Here is an 18,332-nt window from a genome sequence, read left to right as displayed (position 1 = left end):
AAGATATAGCAGCATGTGGATGTGGAGTGAAAGTTTAAGTAGTAATAAGTGAAAATGCAAGGCTATTAATTATACAAAATAATCAGATCAAAGAGAAAGCGGGGGAAAAAAAAATACAGAAACAAAAAGAGGAATTTATTAGTTGACAGAAAGGGGATGTCAGGGTTGTAAAAAGATTAAAAGAAATTGAAAGAGATGACGGAGGTTTCTCAGAAAGCATGCTGAAGCAGAAAAAAAAAAAAACGACAAAAGAAAAAAAAAAAAACACGTCATGTTAAAAATGGCTTTGAGAGTCAAAACACTCCACTTCCCCTGTTTTACTGTAGTGAGCCAGCTTTGCCTGCAGTCAGACTGGGTGGCAGGGAGACGCGACCGCTTGTCGCTGCCTGAGACCGATTTCAATCTCCTTCAGTGTTATGCCCCTCCCAAATAACAATCCATTTCTGACTGCCTTGCTTTTCCTCTGTTTGAATACAGAAAGCATTGTGGGGGAGCCTCACTAACACCATGTCCCGGCACTTGACTGGATATCAAGACAGCTTTGGCGGGCAGTGTGGCATATACATGATGATATCTCAAAAGGATATCTCAAAAGGGAGCCCATAGTTTAAAATCCTTGCGTTATCACCCCATTTTCACTTTGTCTTTGAGAAGACTGGTGTTAATTTCATCAAAGAAAAACTGGGATGGAAAATATTTACAGGTAATTTTTCATGATTAAAGCGAAACTGCTGCATGTGAGAAAACTAGATAACCTCAATGTGTCAAGATTAAAACTATAAAAAAAAGAGAGTTGTATATTTTTTGTCAAATAAAAATTATTTAACAAATAAAAAGTTAATTAAAATATTTATGACAAACAAACCATTTACTATTTCAGTCTTTGGAATTAAATACTGCAACTTTTTATTAGTAAACATTTCCACTGACAGCTAAAAAGAAATCTCTTTTTGTGCTGTCTGTAAAAAATACATAAGCCGTGTCAGGTCTCAATTTAAATTCTGCTCAGTGTTTCACTGTTTATGGTTGAGTATGGGTATTTAGAAGGCAGGATACAAAATTGGTTCATGCGCACACATTTCTAGGCAGAATCTGATCTTTAAAAGGAACATTGGATGCAGGTGTGTGTACGCAAGTTTTATAAATCTCACTTTTTTTTGTGCATTTCTTTATTGGCTTTTGTGCTCATGTGTACTTGTAGTATTGATCTTAAGCCGTCTTTTATAAATGAGATCTCTAATCTGGACTGAACAGACCTGTGATTGGCTAAAGCTTTCTTAGTTCCATCTCAGACCACCTGAATTACAATATGCTGCCCCAAGGTTATTATGGATTAAAAAAAATTTTTTTTGTCAATTGACACCCAGAACATGCTGCCTGCCCCACCTTTAATCTGATACAGTTAATGAAACATGGTTGATGTAGTGTTAATGTTAATTTCAGTCAGATATTGTCTGGGCTTTGAAATGATTTAGACTCTCTTCACCAGGCAAAGCCAGAAAGAGTTTTTTTTTTTTTGTAGTGAACAAGTGAATTGATGATCTTCTGAAAGCTGCTGCTCTTCATTGAAGAAAATATGCAGCTGCAGGATGGACGAGGATGGACAGAGAGCAGCTCTGTTTAAACAGAGTTTGTAAATGATAATGTTAAACTTTCTGAGAAAGTCCATTTTCTTTGTATCACTGCAGGGCAGAGGGACATGGACACTGAGCCTCTCGCATCAACCTTGCCATAGATGAGAATAATGCCTGTAGCCATGGTAACCTTACACAAAGATGCTTTTGAGATATAAAAATTAAAAATCCAGAAACTAAAATGTATTAGAATAGAATACCTTTATTGTCATTATACAGGATGTACAATGAAATTCAGTTTTTATTGACTGATACTATACAAATATGCGCCAGAGCACTCGGAGAGAACCCACGAAGACATGGGGAGAACATGCAAACTCCACACACAAAGGCCCTGGCTTAGATTCACACCCAAGACCTCCTTGCTGTGAGACAGCAGTGCTAACCAGCAAACCACAGTGTTGCCCCATAGTAATAATAATAAACAACTGTCAAAAACTTGTCATTTTTGGAACCCCCCTCCCAAAAAAAACCCTAAAATTATATTCATACTGAGGCCAAATGTATCACTGGACAAGACCCTCTTTGTTGTAAATTGTATTAAATAGCTTAGAACAGATATTTTTGGGTGAAAATATGAAAAACAGTTCACGCTACATTGTGTCTGGCCCTATGCTGTCTAAACGAGACCATTTTCTTCTTAATGGCTCTGCAAGTTTTCTTTACTGCTGAAACCTGAGTGCAGCATCATCATATAAATTTAAAATGCTGGCACTTAGCTGTGTCCTGAACATCATTGTTGTGTGACTGCAAGGTCTCGTGCCTTCTGGCCCAATGCTTTTCATTATGGAGCTGTATGAGCACTGAATGCCTCATTAGTGCTGGGCGAGATAAATGCCTAGTCAGCATGGCGACCATTTGTACCCATGTCAACATGCGTGCTGTCTGTGGAGATAAGGCATGGCGTTATGTATTCTTATCTTGTGGTCTGTCTGCCACAGTCACCCCTGGGATCTGCACAAAAGCAGGAAATGTACCTGTACAGTATTGGATTTAGTAGATGAACTATTGGCAGGTCATCTGACTCACCTTATGACTTCAAGTCAGAGGTGCTAAGTCACAGTGGGGTTATATTTGCAAATGTTTTTCATGGTCTGTCTTTACTTTGCAAAATCTTTAGACAAGTATTTCTAATGAATGGTTATGCAGGTCAGAATTAGTCCCATATTCGTTGACGGAGTTGAAAAGCTTTCAGATATCTTGTGCCATGTTTTAGCACAAGCTGCTTGTGAGTTTCCTCTTGGCCTGAATTAATTTTCAACAAACATGAACTGTGGAATTTTTAGCTCAGATGTGTTTAAGTTGTTAACTGTACAATTTAGTTGTACACAGTGCTTTACTAAACAGGAAATATGGGCTTTCTCAGTAGACGATACACTGATTTCTAATGGTGCACAATGTGCCGTTGAGTGTTTTAAAATGGCAGTGCCTCTTGATTCAAGCACTGGGCGGGTAGTCTTCCTGTTGATTCAGGTGCCAAACCGGTCAATCTGTATTTAAAGGGCTGAAATTTCTCTCTGATGTCTGGCTGTATGTGTGCTTTTCTAGAATGTGTGTGCGTGCGTTTGATGTGATGAGAGAGCCCTCACTGGATTTGGACGCTTGATATTTCATTTGCTTGTATTTCTGTGATATGTCAGAAAGCAGAATATGTGAGTCAAAGAGAAAGCTTTGAGACATCTGACAGATTATTTTAATCTGCTCATATACTGTAACTACAACAAATCCAACAGTCAAACTTGGGATACTTTATAATCTTTTCACAGATGCTGCAGGGAATAAAGTTACACTTGTCAAATAACGTGCCGGAGTCCAGACACTTCCATTAGTTAAACAGTGAAATGAAATCAAAAACTTGAAGCTGTCTCATTGATCTCTTTTTGAGATGATTCAAAAACCTCTGAGGCCCACTGAAGTCTTTCGTGGCCACAGATATTTAAATATCTCTTCATTCATTTTTTTGCTTCTCTGCTGATCACAATAAATTCTTTTTAATTCATTGATGTCAGCAGCATTTAACAGCATCAGAGAATAACATTTAATAGTTGCCATATATAAGTGTTTACAATATATCACTTTATGTTTGAGAACCTCTGCAGTCCCGTGTAGTGCACTATGGTGGCTCTATCCATGGATCATGAATTGCACCCTTGACCTCACTCACTTAGAATATGTTAAGAAAATATCAGAACCTTCATTAATATGCATCCTTCGTGTCGGAAAGTATTAATATTTACTGGCAAAACTCAGTCAAGAAAAACAAGTTAATCTCTATTGGTTCTACATGAAGCATATGTTGTGCAAAGCTACATCAATCTTGAATGATTAGGAGCAGCCACTGTGCAGTGAATCTCTTAACGCTTCAGCCTGTTTTGGTTGCACGCAGTTAGCATGAAACTTGCTAAATTAGTCTGTCTATCCACCAATTAACACTCAGATGATTAATTGTGTTTTGCTAGTGCTCTTTCACTACAGGGGAGGAAAATCTAAGCAAATAAGTGGATAGAAAAGAAACACTATACCCATTAAGCACCTGGAATATAATGCATCAGTTAAGAGTAAATATGAGCATTGACATTAAAATGATATGTTTTGCATGTGTGTCATGAAGTTAATCAGCAGCAGTGGCTAAATAGTGGTAGCAGATAGGGCAGGGGGGGGGGGGGGGTTACGACAATGATGAGACGACGGACGAATGGTTCCCAGAGGTGTAAACAGAGCTAGTGTGAAGACAGGCTGTCTCCAGACCCGCTATCGCATCCGTAATTCCTCTCCAGCAAATACTGGAAGTAGGACTTGGCTATTAAACTAACAAGACTAATCAGCATTTTTTTTTTTTTCTTTTTGGATAAAATATCAGGGCTTAGGAGAGGGAGGTGAGATGGTCAGGAAACTTGTGTGTTGTATGGAGTGTGTACTGTGTAGCATGCAGGGGTGAGAGGCCAGGGGACAGTGCAGGCCCCTGCAGAGCACTGATAAGAGCTTGTTTACCTTCCTGTGGATGGTCAGGCCTCAATCTACAGTCGCGGAAGTGCCAGGACAATAGGTGTGTGTGTGTGTGTGTGTGTGTGTGTGTAATCATAAGAGAAACTTGAGCTAGCCTTGAAGCTCCCCTTTCCCTCTCTGACTAACTAGGGTAGGACTGCTGACCCTCCCTCTACATTCCCCGTCACGACTCTGTCGCCTGACCCTGGACACAAACAGTTTACTTGACCCCAAGGGACCATGGGAGACAGCTGGTCTTGATGTTGTTTGCTGCCAGGGTTTCCCCCTCCTGTTTTTTCTCCCTTTCCTCTCTCTCTCTCCCTCCCTCTCTGTCTCTCTCTGTCTTTAAAACTATCCAGCTGCAAGTTTTGCAAGTCTTCATTTTGCATATACTCAAGGCAAGTAGCTCTATTTTTCCACAGTGACTCACAATGAGGGAGTGCGTGAAAGATCGGGCATGAAATCAAGCCTGCCTGCTTTCCTGAGGTGAATGGAAAGGCAGCACGCTATTGAACAGCAAGTACTCGATGCTTTGAATTGAAATCAGCGTTTAGTTAAGGTGTGATGGAACTTTTTAAACTCAAGGACTCGCTACTGGCTGTCAGTATTCTGCACAGTGGGGTTGCTTCAAGTTAATGCAGCACACAAGCAGTCTTGGGCTTTTGATGTCTTTAAGAATACCCTAAAATATAATGTAAAACTAACCAAATCGCATATTTTTGTGGTGAATAGTGCAAATGAATAATTATTTTTGTGTGTACCTACTATGTACAACATCAGTCTCTGTAAAACCAAAATTGTCTGAATATGTCAAGCAAGCTTTCTTATTACCACTTTGACTTTTTAGGTTCATGAAATGAATAGCCCCTTTCCCACAAAGGAGCTTGTTGCATTTGAGTCAGCTTTAGTCCTTTTTCTTTCTGCTGACCAATAAGATGCTGACACTCTAGAATATGTTCAAAATGAGAAGCTGACTGAAAAGTGAACTCTACTTTTTCATATATGTGCTTCTGCTTTCCTTGGCAGTTATAGACAGTCTGGAACCACACTGCATCATTTCTAGGATTTATGATGCGAGCAAAAAATTTAGACTGAAATGCATCGTGCACACATAAGTGATGACTGCCTAATGGTGAATCTAAAAAAACGTGGTAGAATACATAGAGAGCTGTGATGCTACAATGCTTGTATTGCAGAGAGTTGCACTTGCGAATGCCACCATTGGTGCCCATATTATACTCTTCAACTTGGAACTGCACACTTTGTTCTTTTGTGCATTCACAAACTCTACTTGACACTGGTAGCCTGTGTTTTAAAGTCTTGCATACAGCTAGCGTGTTGCAAGAGACACAAATATAAAAGTAGCATGTTTGAGTTTAAATACATGCAAAGTTAGGATATCAGCAATATGTATGGGTACCTTTGATCCTAATAATGATAAATCACTTCTAAGTCTCCAAGCACAGCCTCTGGCCTCAGTTCAGCTACACTGCACTCTTCATAATTATGTGGCTCCCTCCTGGACAGTGATACTTCATTTGAGAGGTTCAGGTTGGCATCCTGAATTAATTACATTTTTTTCCAAAGTGTTTTAATTTAAATCTGAAAACAATGGAGGGAACAGTTAGGCGAACACGCCGATAATCTGTTTAGTGGGGAGTTGCTGGTCAGACGAGCTGCAGTCTAAAAATATGAAAATTAACATAATGTAATTAATGCTTTTTGTTTCTAATTTGTGAGGCTTACTTTCTGACTCTGACCGTGCATTGGTGACACTTTCATAAAATGCTAGTGTTAGCATGATAACATTTTTACATAAAGAACATGACCTGACCTTGCTGCTAAGTGAAATTACGTGTGAAACGTGAAGCGTGACAAAATAGATTGTAGCATGCTGAGCTAAATGTAATGTTAACCGAATGAGCACTTGAGAACCGGTGTTGTTCACATTAATGAGACATTTTTATCCCTGTGTCAGCCTGATGTCTATGCACTGTTTTATGCTGCAAGGATAGTCTGGGGATGGAATAGGAGAGCATATGTATGCATATGTTTTTTTATGGTATGCATGTGTTTTGGAGTAAGAAGGGAGGGCGCTGTGATGTTGTCAAGGCGTGTGCATTTGATACTTATTACCCACTTAGGTACTAGCGGCTATAAAATACAGTGCTGTGCAAAAGTCTTGAGCCACAATTTATTACTTTATATTTTTAAAAGAAAATGGGAAATTGGTGGAGCATTTTATTGAAACGTGCATAGTGTATAAAGGCAAAAACAATTTGTGCAATTCTAACAAACTTGAAAGTCAATATTTGGTGTAACCACCTTTATTCTGCACAGCCTGAACTCTTAAATTTTTTTTAACTAGTCTTCAGGAATAATTCTCTAGGCTTCTTGAAGGACATTCAAAGCTCTGCTTTGGATGCTGGCTGCCTTTTGTTTCGTTCTCTGTCAAGGTGACACTGCTTCAATAATGTTAAGGTCCAGCCTCTGGAGAGGCCAGTCCATGACTGATAATGTTCTCTTGTGTTTTTTTTTCTATCCAAGTATGCTTTTATTACATTACCAGTGTGTTTGGGATCATTGTCATGGTGAAAAATGAGACCAATGTCAATCAGATGCTTTCCAGATGGTATTTCATGGTGGATCAAAATCTGACTGTTCATAAATCCATCAATTTAGACAAGATCTCAACACCATTGATGAAAATGCAGTTTTGGAGAAGTTGGATTCATCACTCCATAAGACCTGTTGCCACTTGCTTTCAGTCAGTCCTTGTGTAATTTGGCACACCTCAACCTTCTGTATCTGTTTCCCTTCCTTAAGAAAGGCTTCTTGACAGCCACCCTTCCTTCCACTGACACCATTTTTGATGAGGCTTTGACAAATAGTACATGGATCATCTGAAGGGCCAGACTCATCTCTCAGGTCCTTTATCAGATTTTTGCTGGATTTTCCCTTATTCTTTAAATGACTTTCAGGTACTGTTCATCTGCTGTAGATAGTTTTTTAGGCCTGCTACTTCTTCTTTTGTCCTCCACTTGTCTAGCTTTTTATGGACACACGTCGCAGCATGCCAAATTTTTGGCTGATAGATGCTTGGGAACCACCTTGTTGGTGCAAAAATGCTATTTTATGCCTGTCAAACTGTGTTATCCTTGACATTTTTTGTAGATTCAACTGGAGAAATTGGAACAAATGTGTTTTTGCAACAGGCTGCTGGTAACTAAGTGCCTGAAGATACAATTTAAATTGTCAGTTGTTATTAAGTTATGTGTAGACACAACATGGGTTCATCCATTGAGTTAGGTGTCTTTTTTTTTAATGCTTGAATGAACCATAGGTTAGTGTAAAGTGGCTTAGCAAACAAAAACAAAACAAACAAACAAAAAAGTCCTATGAAAATGGTCAGGTACAAGGACTGGAATGAAAGTGAGTGAAAAGCAGCCAATGCCTAAAGAAAAATTTCAGAAACCTTTAGAACTACTGCTCAAGGCCACTTTCAAAAAAATTTCAAGGAAGTCTGGCTCCTTGGAATATGAAATGAGGGGTCACTCAGGACTTTTGCACAGTACTGTAAATCCGATAGACTACATCACCTCTCAATGAGATCAGTATTTTTATGCATAGCCACTAACAAATAAATAAAGTAGAGCTATGAAGCAGAACATAGTTAATGTCAAGCTGATCCTGAGATTTCCTAAAATGGGCACAGTGTTGATAGTGGATTGATGGTACTATGCACAATTGAACGTGGTAAACAGATGTCTGTCATTTGCTGAACCTGTCTCCCATCCTCTTGTGGAATGCCCTGAGGGTTAAGAAAGCAGATAGAACCTGGAAACGCAGATAGACCCCCCCCTCCTTATTTATGGTGCCTCAGACAAGTGTGTCATGCAGTATGGTTTTCATCAGTCACAGATATTGGCTTAATCCACAAATATGAACCTTCTCCAAAGGGTCTTTTACAAACAGCAAATTGACAATTATTGATTTTGGCTACACACTTGGTCTTATTTTATTAGCTTTTGATCGGTTTGCTATGATTGTGTTTCATTTGTCTCCTGTTGAATAAATCTGTCTTTAAGTCTGTTTTCATAACAGAAGGATTTAGATGTAATCTATTCAGATCTATAAATTAATTGACATGACATGTAACTACTGAAACAGAAGGCAATAAAGATTAAAGAAAGCTTTAAGCTCAAATTGTATTTCATGAATTGAGTGTATGTTCTTTTCTCAATTATATTTTCTATTTATATCAACCCCTGATACCTAACATCTAAATAGGAAATCAGCAACATCCATAAACATGTCTTCGCATGGAATGGAAAATGGGGGGGACTGATAGAAGTAGATAAAGAGGACAGGGAATGGAATAGTTCCTCTATACCTCATTTACCAGCAAACCGCTTAGTGAGGCCATTGGCATTTCCGGGGGCAAGAGGGCAGAATGAATGTTCTTCATAGCCGATGGTGACTCGTAAAAAAGGAGACTAGTGACACATGCACGCACATGCAAACGCACATATACGCACATTCTTGTGTGGTCAGTGTGATTTATGCCAAGACCTCTTGGGCAACAGTCATGGGCCGTTGACTCTATGAAAGCAGAACAAGAGAGAAATAACTTTATGGTTCTGGCTATTGAGCAACAAACATTAACACAGAAGGCCAGAATAACAGGAAGCCAGCCTTGACCTCTGGGGTGAGATGGGGAAAAAGAGAAAGCAAAGAAGTATGGATGGCTCCCCATCTGGATTTCCAAGAAAAGTTTCAGTTTAAAGACTAAGGAACATATGAAGATGATGAGTTACAAATGATACAGCTCTCCCAAATCCACTAATTTGTGCCAAATATGTCCTTAATTTAAGATAAATTATTGTACTCCCCAGTCTAGGAGAAAAAGGTCACATGGCACATAAAAAGAGAATTCTCAAAAGTGATATGATAATAATGATTTAACTGTGATCAAATTAAAAGCAGCCTGCTTTTCATCAGAGATATTGTAGATCACAGGCAACATTAAGAAAAAATCCCCCCAAAAAACCCATGTGAATTCATCAAATGACTGAAAGCCCCCCAAAACCAGCCCATTAAAGAAGAGAAAGAGCTTATTATGTAACATGTTCTTGCTCCCTCTGTCTTGCTGTTGTTTGTTGCGTTCATCCATTTCTGACCCATTTTATCGCAATCTCTGGCCACTCTCGCCCACCAGCAGTGATGACATTGCCTTAAACAAGGCCGCTGATTAGTGCCACTTCTAAATAAGGCACATCCGGTTAGCTTTCTAATCTCTCAATGTGTCCATTAACCCCTTCAAGCCTATTCTTCTCTCTTTGTCTCATTTGCTTCACTCCAGATCTCCTCTGTGATGAATTGTGGCCTGCTAGGTAAACAGACCAAATACATCATAAAAGTCAGTGGAGCGGTATGCCATCCAGCATTTGCTTTGTAAATTTGTCGCTTCTGTTATGATATCACACTTGCTCACTTATGTGCTTCAGCACCAGCTGTTCTGAGGATGATTGAGGCATGTATAGCGGATGCTTAGGCATATGTTGCTTATATACATCACACAATGGATATGCTTATCAAATTTTTGAGTGCAGAACAGTTCTGGCTGATTCCATGAATGCTCATTCCACAGTGAAGGTGGGCTAACACAGACTCTGTAAGGAGTAAATCCAAACTAGTGACTGTGTCACCCATGATGTGGCCACAGAACCTCTAGGATAACCCTGCCACTCTTACTGTTTTTCTTAAGGAAGGGGAAGTTTGTTGGCAAATACTTTGTCCCTGGCAACTTTAGACAGGTTAGAATAAGCATGCATGCACTCATGTATTGATTAGTACACACACACACACACACACACACACACACACACACACACACACACACACACACACACACACACACACACACACACACACACCTGTTGCCCAGGTCAAATGCCAGGCATTTATACCCACCCTCACCAGTGATCAAACACCCTTGGCTGGATTAATTCAACCTCCCAAGACTTGGATCCTCAGGTTAAACAGCAGGCTTCTAGCAGGGAGCAGAGTGAGCAGGCTTGATGAATGACTGCAGCCCCGCGTCCTGACATGTCTGATAAACGTGAACTAGCGGATCTGTTTTTAAACAATGTAGTCCTAGCCACACATTTAACATCCATTCTCTGAGACCAGGGGAAAGCTTTCAAAATGATTAATACCAAATTTAGCCCTGGTCTGACAAGAAATCTGTAACATTGCTGGGTTTATCTATCTTTTAAATAATGGCTTTTTGGCTTTCACACATAAAGGTTTTCATTTGGGTTTTCTCCTGTTCTGTCAAAATATGACAGGATTGTTACAGATGGAGTCAAAACCTTGCAATACTTGGCATTTAAGACATCAGAATAGAGAATACAGGGAGTTCTATATTGATGTTGGAAGCAATGAATAATTGACTTCAACTTGAAAACATGGTGCTGTTTTTGCTTAACTGTTATTACTGGATTTCTTTCAGTCTCAAGTCAGACATGCAACCCAAAGAAGGGTAATGGCGGGCCATGGATCGTGAGTGAGATGCTAATTGGCTGCTGGACCAGTTTTGTCAGAGAAGACAAGGCAGAGGTCCACATCCTTAACCTGAACTTTGACAAGGAGGTAAGCGCATCAAGATTATTTAAATTTAATGCTGACTATCTAGGAATAATTAAGAAAATGTCTACAAGGGAAAGCACTGCTTGATTGAGAGCAAAATGTTGGGACACTAAGCTTGTAAAAATACCATTATTTTTATGGAAAGAAATGCCATTAAATAAAACTTTAGGTAAACATCACAATGTAGAAAGTTCAAATGTTTCCCAATCAAACCGCTGCCACCTGTCAAACACAGCTTAGTTGTCATTTCATTTCAAATTCCCCTGTGTGACATGGGTATGTTATCATCTGCTCATTCATCATACACTACTTTTTACTTCCTGTCATGCTGAAAAGGAGAAAGCTCTGCATGTATGTTCACACTGTTGTAGAAATGAAATGTGTCATTCATTGTTACAAACAGAGAGAAGTCATTTTGGAGCATAATGTTGAATTTAATATTGCCCATTTACTTATTTACACAGTTATCTGATTTTGTGTGGCATAGCATTAAATTTCAATAAAGCACACTGTTTTAAAAACTACCCATACCCAGTTCTAGATAGTGGTCAACTGTGGTAAAGAATATTTTAGTTTTAGCACCCATAAACAGACATGCACTGTGCAGATTTTAAGTTTAAATGTATTATATTTTGTCATTATGAAAAATGTTCCAATAAATTTCCATATAATTCCAGTATTTCAGTATTATGACAGATTCATCCCAAGAGCTAAATTTCATTGTATACAGACACAAAAAACACTACAAGAACTGTTGCAATCAACAGTACAAAATGCAAAATAAATACATAAACTAAAATTTGCACAAAATCAAAACACTGATTATACATTATGTGAGTAATCACCAATTCAGTCAATCTCCCCAACACACAGAAACACACTCATTAAAAGCATACACAAACACCCTCCTTTCCCTTTCTTGTACCATCTTTAAACCTTGACATATCTGGAAAAGTATCAGGCAGCTTGTGGCAGTTTTTGACCTTAAATGAAATGGAAGATTGTGTAAATGCAGAGCCTGTTTTAAGGACTCATTGTTAGCAGCTGACCTTTAGTTTCTGATCAATATACTCGAGCAGGTTTTGCAGAGCTTAAAATGATGGAGGTGCAGTAATATGAGATATTTATCAATACCTTGACAAAAATTAGTTCTCAAAGTTTAGCACTTTACTGATTATGGCACAGTAATTATACTGTTTTTAATTCTTACCCATATCTTAATGGGTTGTGAATGCTGTGACCAAAAAAAAAAACTTCAGGGCTTGTCAGAGACCAACATGAACAGCAATTTCATTAATAGGTACTTTGAATGCATCAGTAGTTAAATTCTAAAAATACCAATTTACATTTCAGCACATGATTCATCTTCACATGCGATTTCAAGCCAAGTGAAGCATTCAGAATAACACCTCAGTGTATGAGCACATCTGCATTTTAATTTCATTTATGTAATTTTTGGCATAGTTTGGCACAGTTTTTTTAGAGGGTCATATGGCTGCATCATCTGCATACATGAGGATTTTGACACCTTCCCACACAGATGTGAGTTCATTAATTTGCAAAACAAATAACAATAGGCATAACATGGGACCTTCTGGTACTCCCATGGCTCTTGTTAATGACAGCATGTAATTTACACACTTGATACAATTTGACAGATATGATTTTATCTGATTTAATGTGTTCAAATTAATGAGTAACAGTGTTAAAGGCCTTGCATAGGCTATTAATCACTTCCCTTCTTTATCTAAATTGATAAAAGAGTAAAAAGAAAAATCCACACTAACTTATTTATGATAGAAATATCTTAAATTACTCCTTTTTAATGAAAACAGTTTTGTGTCCATGTGACCAGACATTATGTTGTGTTAAGCTAATTAAGTGTAGTTTCGAACTGTTTTATTCCTTTAAAAAAGGCACACTGAAAGGGAAAGGGTAGAGGAGGATAGGTATTTTTCAAATACATAAATTTTAGTATTCACAGTAGAACAGGCACAGGTATAATTATGTAAATTAATGATGGCTGAGCTCCATTATAACCCTGGTAATGTATGTACATGTTCTTAGTGCCATAGCTTAGAATAGACGTACATTATTGTTTAGTTGTCAAATCTGCGCCTTTTCTGCTATGACAAATCAAAACGTCAGCTTGACGAAGAGATGTAAAGACTTTGACCCAGGAAAGATGCACTGCTACCTGTCCCATGTGTACACAGAGACTTGATGAGGAACAGTTTTTGCAGGTTGGGGAATCTGTGACGTGATGAGCGAAGACGGGGATCTTAATGCTGATGGTTGTCAAGCAGGAGAAAAATTGTAGGCTAAAAATGTCCTATTGTAGAGCAGTGTGTGGAACCTGACATTTTATGAGAGAAATGTAAGGCAGAAAAGGCAAAAGGAAGAATAGTGCATCTGGCGTGTTTTTTTGTTTTGTTACATACATTTTACTGAATTTGGTCAACATTGCGTGCAAACTTTCCCTCACTCATCTTCCCACAGTACAAAACACAAATAAACACACAAACTCCATTTCCAGCCTAATAACTAGCTAACCATTAACAGATGCCTGATGTGACATAAAATTCTCTTAACACACTGCAGCTTTTTCCAGCCTTTTATAAAAGTCACATTGTGCAAGTTTGGTGTGCGTTTAAAGAATTCATTTTCCAGCTAAACAAATATATGCAGTAACTGCTGATAGGGTATTTGGATGTTTTGATTTCCAAACCTTTTGCTTCAGGGAATGTTGCTGAAAAGTAACTCCAGAAAAGTTCTAATCTATATGTTGTTATTGCTCGGCCAGACTCCATTTTTCACTGTCCAACATTGTTGGTCAGCTCACATTAGTCATTTCTTTATCAGTCTCCTCTGTTTGTTCACTTCTGCTGTTTGTTTTCGCTTAGAGCATGTAGTATTTTCACACAACTTCTGTTAAGCAACTGCTATTTATTGATCATCCCGTTTTATTTTTCACTGTATTGGTTTTTTGCTTTCATTTGGTAGAGATTATGAGAAGGGAAGCAGATGTGTGCAGCCTTGCTAAGACATTGTCACAGGATGGTGAAATACAGCCCCTGCCTGCCCATCCATCAGCTCCAGAATTAATAAAAGCCTCAAGGTCCTTTCCTTTAACCTCTCCTAGGAAAGCTATTGAGAATCCTGTCATCCTTTAGCAGAAACCTTTACCAGCAAGCTAAACTGTTTAAATGTGATTTCCAAGGGGTACCTTGGGAACTTTATGATATAGAAAGAAACATTAACATAAGCGTCTTAACAATGAAGCTTGGTTACCTCACATATGCCATTCTTTGCTTCAAGTAATGCTCCTAACATTGTGCAAGCAGATCATTGTCTTTGTCTCAAAGACACAGTTACTGCTGCAAATGTTGTCAGGTCTTTAGTCTCATTTAATGGACTGTAAATCAGACGAAAATGCAGTTTGATGACAAAACAGATTTAAAGCATATTAGAAAGGAAATGGTTCCCAGTCTTTTTATTAGGCCTGAAGAGTGAAATTAGGCACATTATGTTCTGTGGGAGAAAAAGAAAATTTAATTGCAAAATAGTTCTAAGTTTGTGGAAAGAATGGTGTAAGTTGTCTGAAAAATATTTGAACTCTGTGTGGGATTGGTGGGAGGTCACAAAAGGAATCTGGTCTGGGATCAGTGTAGTGCAATGAACACTGCAGAACTGACATATCTTGTTCTCTTGATGGGAACATGAGTGGATGTTTTATCATATCAAAAAGCAAGAAAAAAGTGGACATGATCTCTTAACACACACCCCATATCTGTTCTTGGCTTTCTGTTTAGAAAAAAAAAACTGTTCTTGTAAACAAAGAGAAATGGGAACATATTCATCTTATGCCAAACTCTCCAGTCAAAAGGGAGGTTTGCTCTTGCATCCTCTTTTCTTTGTCCTCCAAATTGTCTTATCACCTTCTTTCCCATTCCTTTATTTTCATAGTGATTTACAACCTGCCAGGAATAGTTGACTGTCACAGTTTGAACCCACAGAGAATTATAGAGGGAGCATCAAGGGGGCTACATAGGCCAGGAGAATTCATTGGGAGGAGCTGCTTGTACAGGACCCATTGATGTCAGAGACACAGGCTTGGATAGTCAGGCTTTTGGCACCAGGCCGAGACTAGACCAACACAACCGATTCAAGTGAAGGGAGAGAGTCAAAAGAATAACTGGAAACTGCATCAGCAAAGGCCCTTCAAAAAATGCTCTCAAGAAAAAAAAAAACCCTGAAAAGGAAAACAATTGTATCTTGAAAGCACAGGAACAAAAGTAGCAAAGGTGAATGATCAGGGTCAGAGTTCAAAAGGAAAGAAAGAAAGTCACAAAAGGATGAAGGGAAATTAGACAGAAAGCTCATTAGAAAGGGGTATTTAAGGAAAACACCACTGAGAGTTATCTCTGTATGAAGCACAATGAACTCAGCAGGAAATACCGTTCATTCATTTTGCTCTACGCACATGTAACACAAGTGAGGCACAAACTAAATGAAGGTCTTTCTTTTTACAAAAGAACTTTAGCACTCTCCAAGGTTGGTCTGTCTTCGGGGCAATCTAGTTGTATTCTTATTTTTAATAATATATACTATGCACAGAAGATGGAATCAAAATGGGATTTCCTGTGGCTTACTTTGTCGCATTCACGCAGTATCAGAAGCATTATACATTTATAGGGACAGGCACATGGAAATCATATACAGCAGTTGCTCATATTTTTTTGTTTTTTTTTTGTCTGTGATATTATTTTATAGCCCCTGTCTCTTTTAATGATATCTGATTTTCCTTTGGGCTATCACAGGAATCTAAAATACCCAGACTCATTAATGTAGGATTGGGTCTATCTTTACAGTCAAAGTGAGTGTGATGTTGTTATGATGGGCAGAGCAGCATTTGAGTATGTGGATATCTAACAGCTTTAGACACCATGTTCCAGGTTCTTGTGGCAAGTTATTATTTTCATGCCAAAAAAAAAAAAAAGTGAACATGTTGCTTTTACAAGCAGTCCTAACCACTGGTCTATTCACTGACAAATTTCACCATATCTTCACCTGGGACTGGAGTGGCCCTTTTAGACATTTTTTCTTTCAAATAGGGGACTGAACACATTTATGAGGTGCAGAAGTCATTAAGCAAAACCGTCCACTAGACACTGGTTATAGTGTGTGTGTGTGTATCAGTGATGCCTCTGTCCATAGCACTCAGCGTGCAAGGCTGTCTTTTGAATTCATCTGTGTTTGGTTTATAGGCAATTTGTCCATGGTCTCCTTAGACTTAATTTGCTCTGCTCTGTATGCGCCTGAAAATTTCCATAGCTTCAGCCTGAGCTCATCACAATTCTCTTGGATCACGCTCTGGCAACATCAGGTAGCAAGTAAATGAATTTAATATGAGGGATTCTTACTGTTTCCCCAGCAAGCTCATTGTCTCCCTAACAGGTTCTGTCTGAAAACAATCTACCTTCAAATAAACGCAATATAACAGAATAAAACATCTGGTGTCAACAAGCATCCCCAGTGGATGAAAGCAGAAAGTTGTGTGGACGCTAACTTCCCGCGAAAGCCTCACATTAGAGCAATGCTTCCAAGTTTGTTTTTTTTTTTCCAAGCTGTTGTTCATTTCTAATGCACTGAGTCATAAAATTGAGCTGATTACAAATCCATGACTCTTTCACTTTTCTAAACCCAATTATCTTGGGGCTTTTGCCGAAGTAAAAGAACCAGAATTCATTGGAATTAAGTCTGTGTCAAAAAAAAAAGGAAAGGTCTTTAAACCCAGACTTATTATTCCACATTCAAAAGGTTTACTCACCACCACTTACATCCATAAACCTCTGCAGCACCAGCTTTGCCCCACGCATATGTGGAGCATAATAATTAAGGCTGATTCATAGTGTGACTGGGGTGGTGATTAGCAAATCACATCACCATTATGCTACTGTGGTTAAAAAATAGCTAATTGGATATTACATTATGTGTTGAATTATGTTAATAGAGTTTTACATATAATATGCTTCATAACAACTGCCAAGGTTAGTCATTGTTAAGACAAGCGGGCTGCAAATGAAAAGAAATAGATAAATTAATAAAAGACTGTACATCCTGTTAAGTGTTTGTGACTGCACCTTTAGGGATAGTTTGAATGCAACCAAGACATAGAGTATACATTATAAAATTGCATCTAATTGCACATGTGGTAAATAATTAACTTTACAGCTTTGTATGTTTTTCTACCTTGCACTGCATGGAAATTTAATAACAGAACCCCAGCTGCATCACCTTATAAATATCACTGTCAAAACGAAGGAACACGCTTGAAGACACTTTTCATCTTGCCTGCTTTTGACCCTCTTCAAATGACTGGTTGCCCATGTGTCTGGAGAGATACATGCATTGACATTTCATGATTACAAAAGTAAGGAGTATACACCCCCCCCCCCCCCCGGCCAGTATGGAAATGAAATCAAAGTTGTGCAGTATTAAACTGGAGCTGGAACTATTTTTGTGCTCCAAGTAAAATATCTCCCTTCTCTGTCAACTTGAGGCCTATTAATTTAATGACAGATGGGGAGGGTTGCAAATTGGTGAGCAGCTTTATTCAAGACCTTTAAAGTTTGAGTATTGTCAGATTGTGATTCACTGCAAAATGACCATAATAACTATCGCCTTTTTATTCACGCTGAAGTTTCAGAATTTTTCCTGCTTGATGTCACAGGTTAAAAAATCCGTGATGTTATTCATCTTAAGTCAATGTACTAATGTTTGAATCTCAGGAAAATATTAAATTTAAATTTCGCCTGTGTTAAGGGTTAATGCTTGTCATTTCATCACAGGATATTTTTCATTGTCTACATTCATTTATCCCCCCAAAATGATTTATGATACTGTTGTGTATTCCATTTCCCTTTCCAATTCCATCCCGCTGTATGATAACCCAATCAAAAAATTTTACCCTAGGAGCCAGGAGCATTGCTAAAAGTACTTTCCAGACATTTCAAATACTTTTTTTTGTGTTTTGATTTTATTGCTCTGTTTGTATAACAC

The 18,332-nt window shown here is 38.4% G+C and overlaps 1 protein-coding gene across 1 annotated transcript in view; it reads left to right on the top strand.

The window, feature by feature from the left end:
• The window catches only part of eng (endoglin), a 38,857-nt gene that overhangs the window by 5,896 nt on the left and 14,629 nt on the right, over window positions 1–18,332 (top strand). The window contains exon 3 of the mRNA XM_030743344.1: window positions 11,134–11,273. Within this exon, the coding sequence (XP_030599204.1) occupies window positions 11,134–11,273 (140 nt within the window). The remainder of the gene's footprint in view (window positions 1–11,133; window positions 11,274–18,332) is intronic.

Source organism: Archocentrus centrarchus, chromosome 12 (genome assembly GCF_007364275.1).
Source record: "Archocentrus centrarchus isolate MPI-CPG fArcCen1 chromosome 12, fArcCen1, whole genome shotgun sequence".
In the NCBI taxonomy this organism is placed as follows: domain Eukaryota; kingdom Metazoa; phylum Chordata; class Actinopteri; order Cichliformes; family Cichlidae; genus Archocentrus; species Archocentrus centrarchus.
The sequence above is the reverse complement of the archived record's forward strand: the minus strand, read 5'-3'. Positions and strand labels throughout refer to the sequence as shown.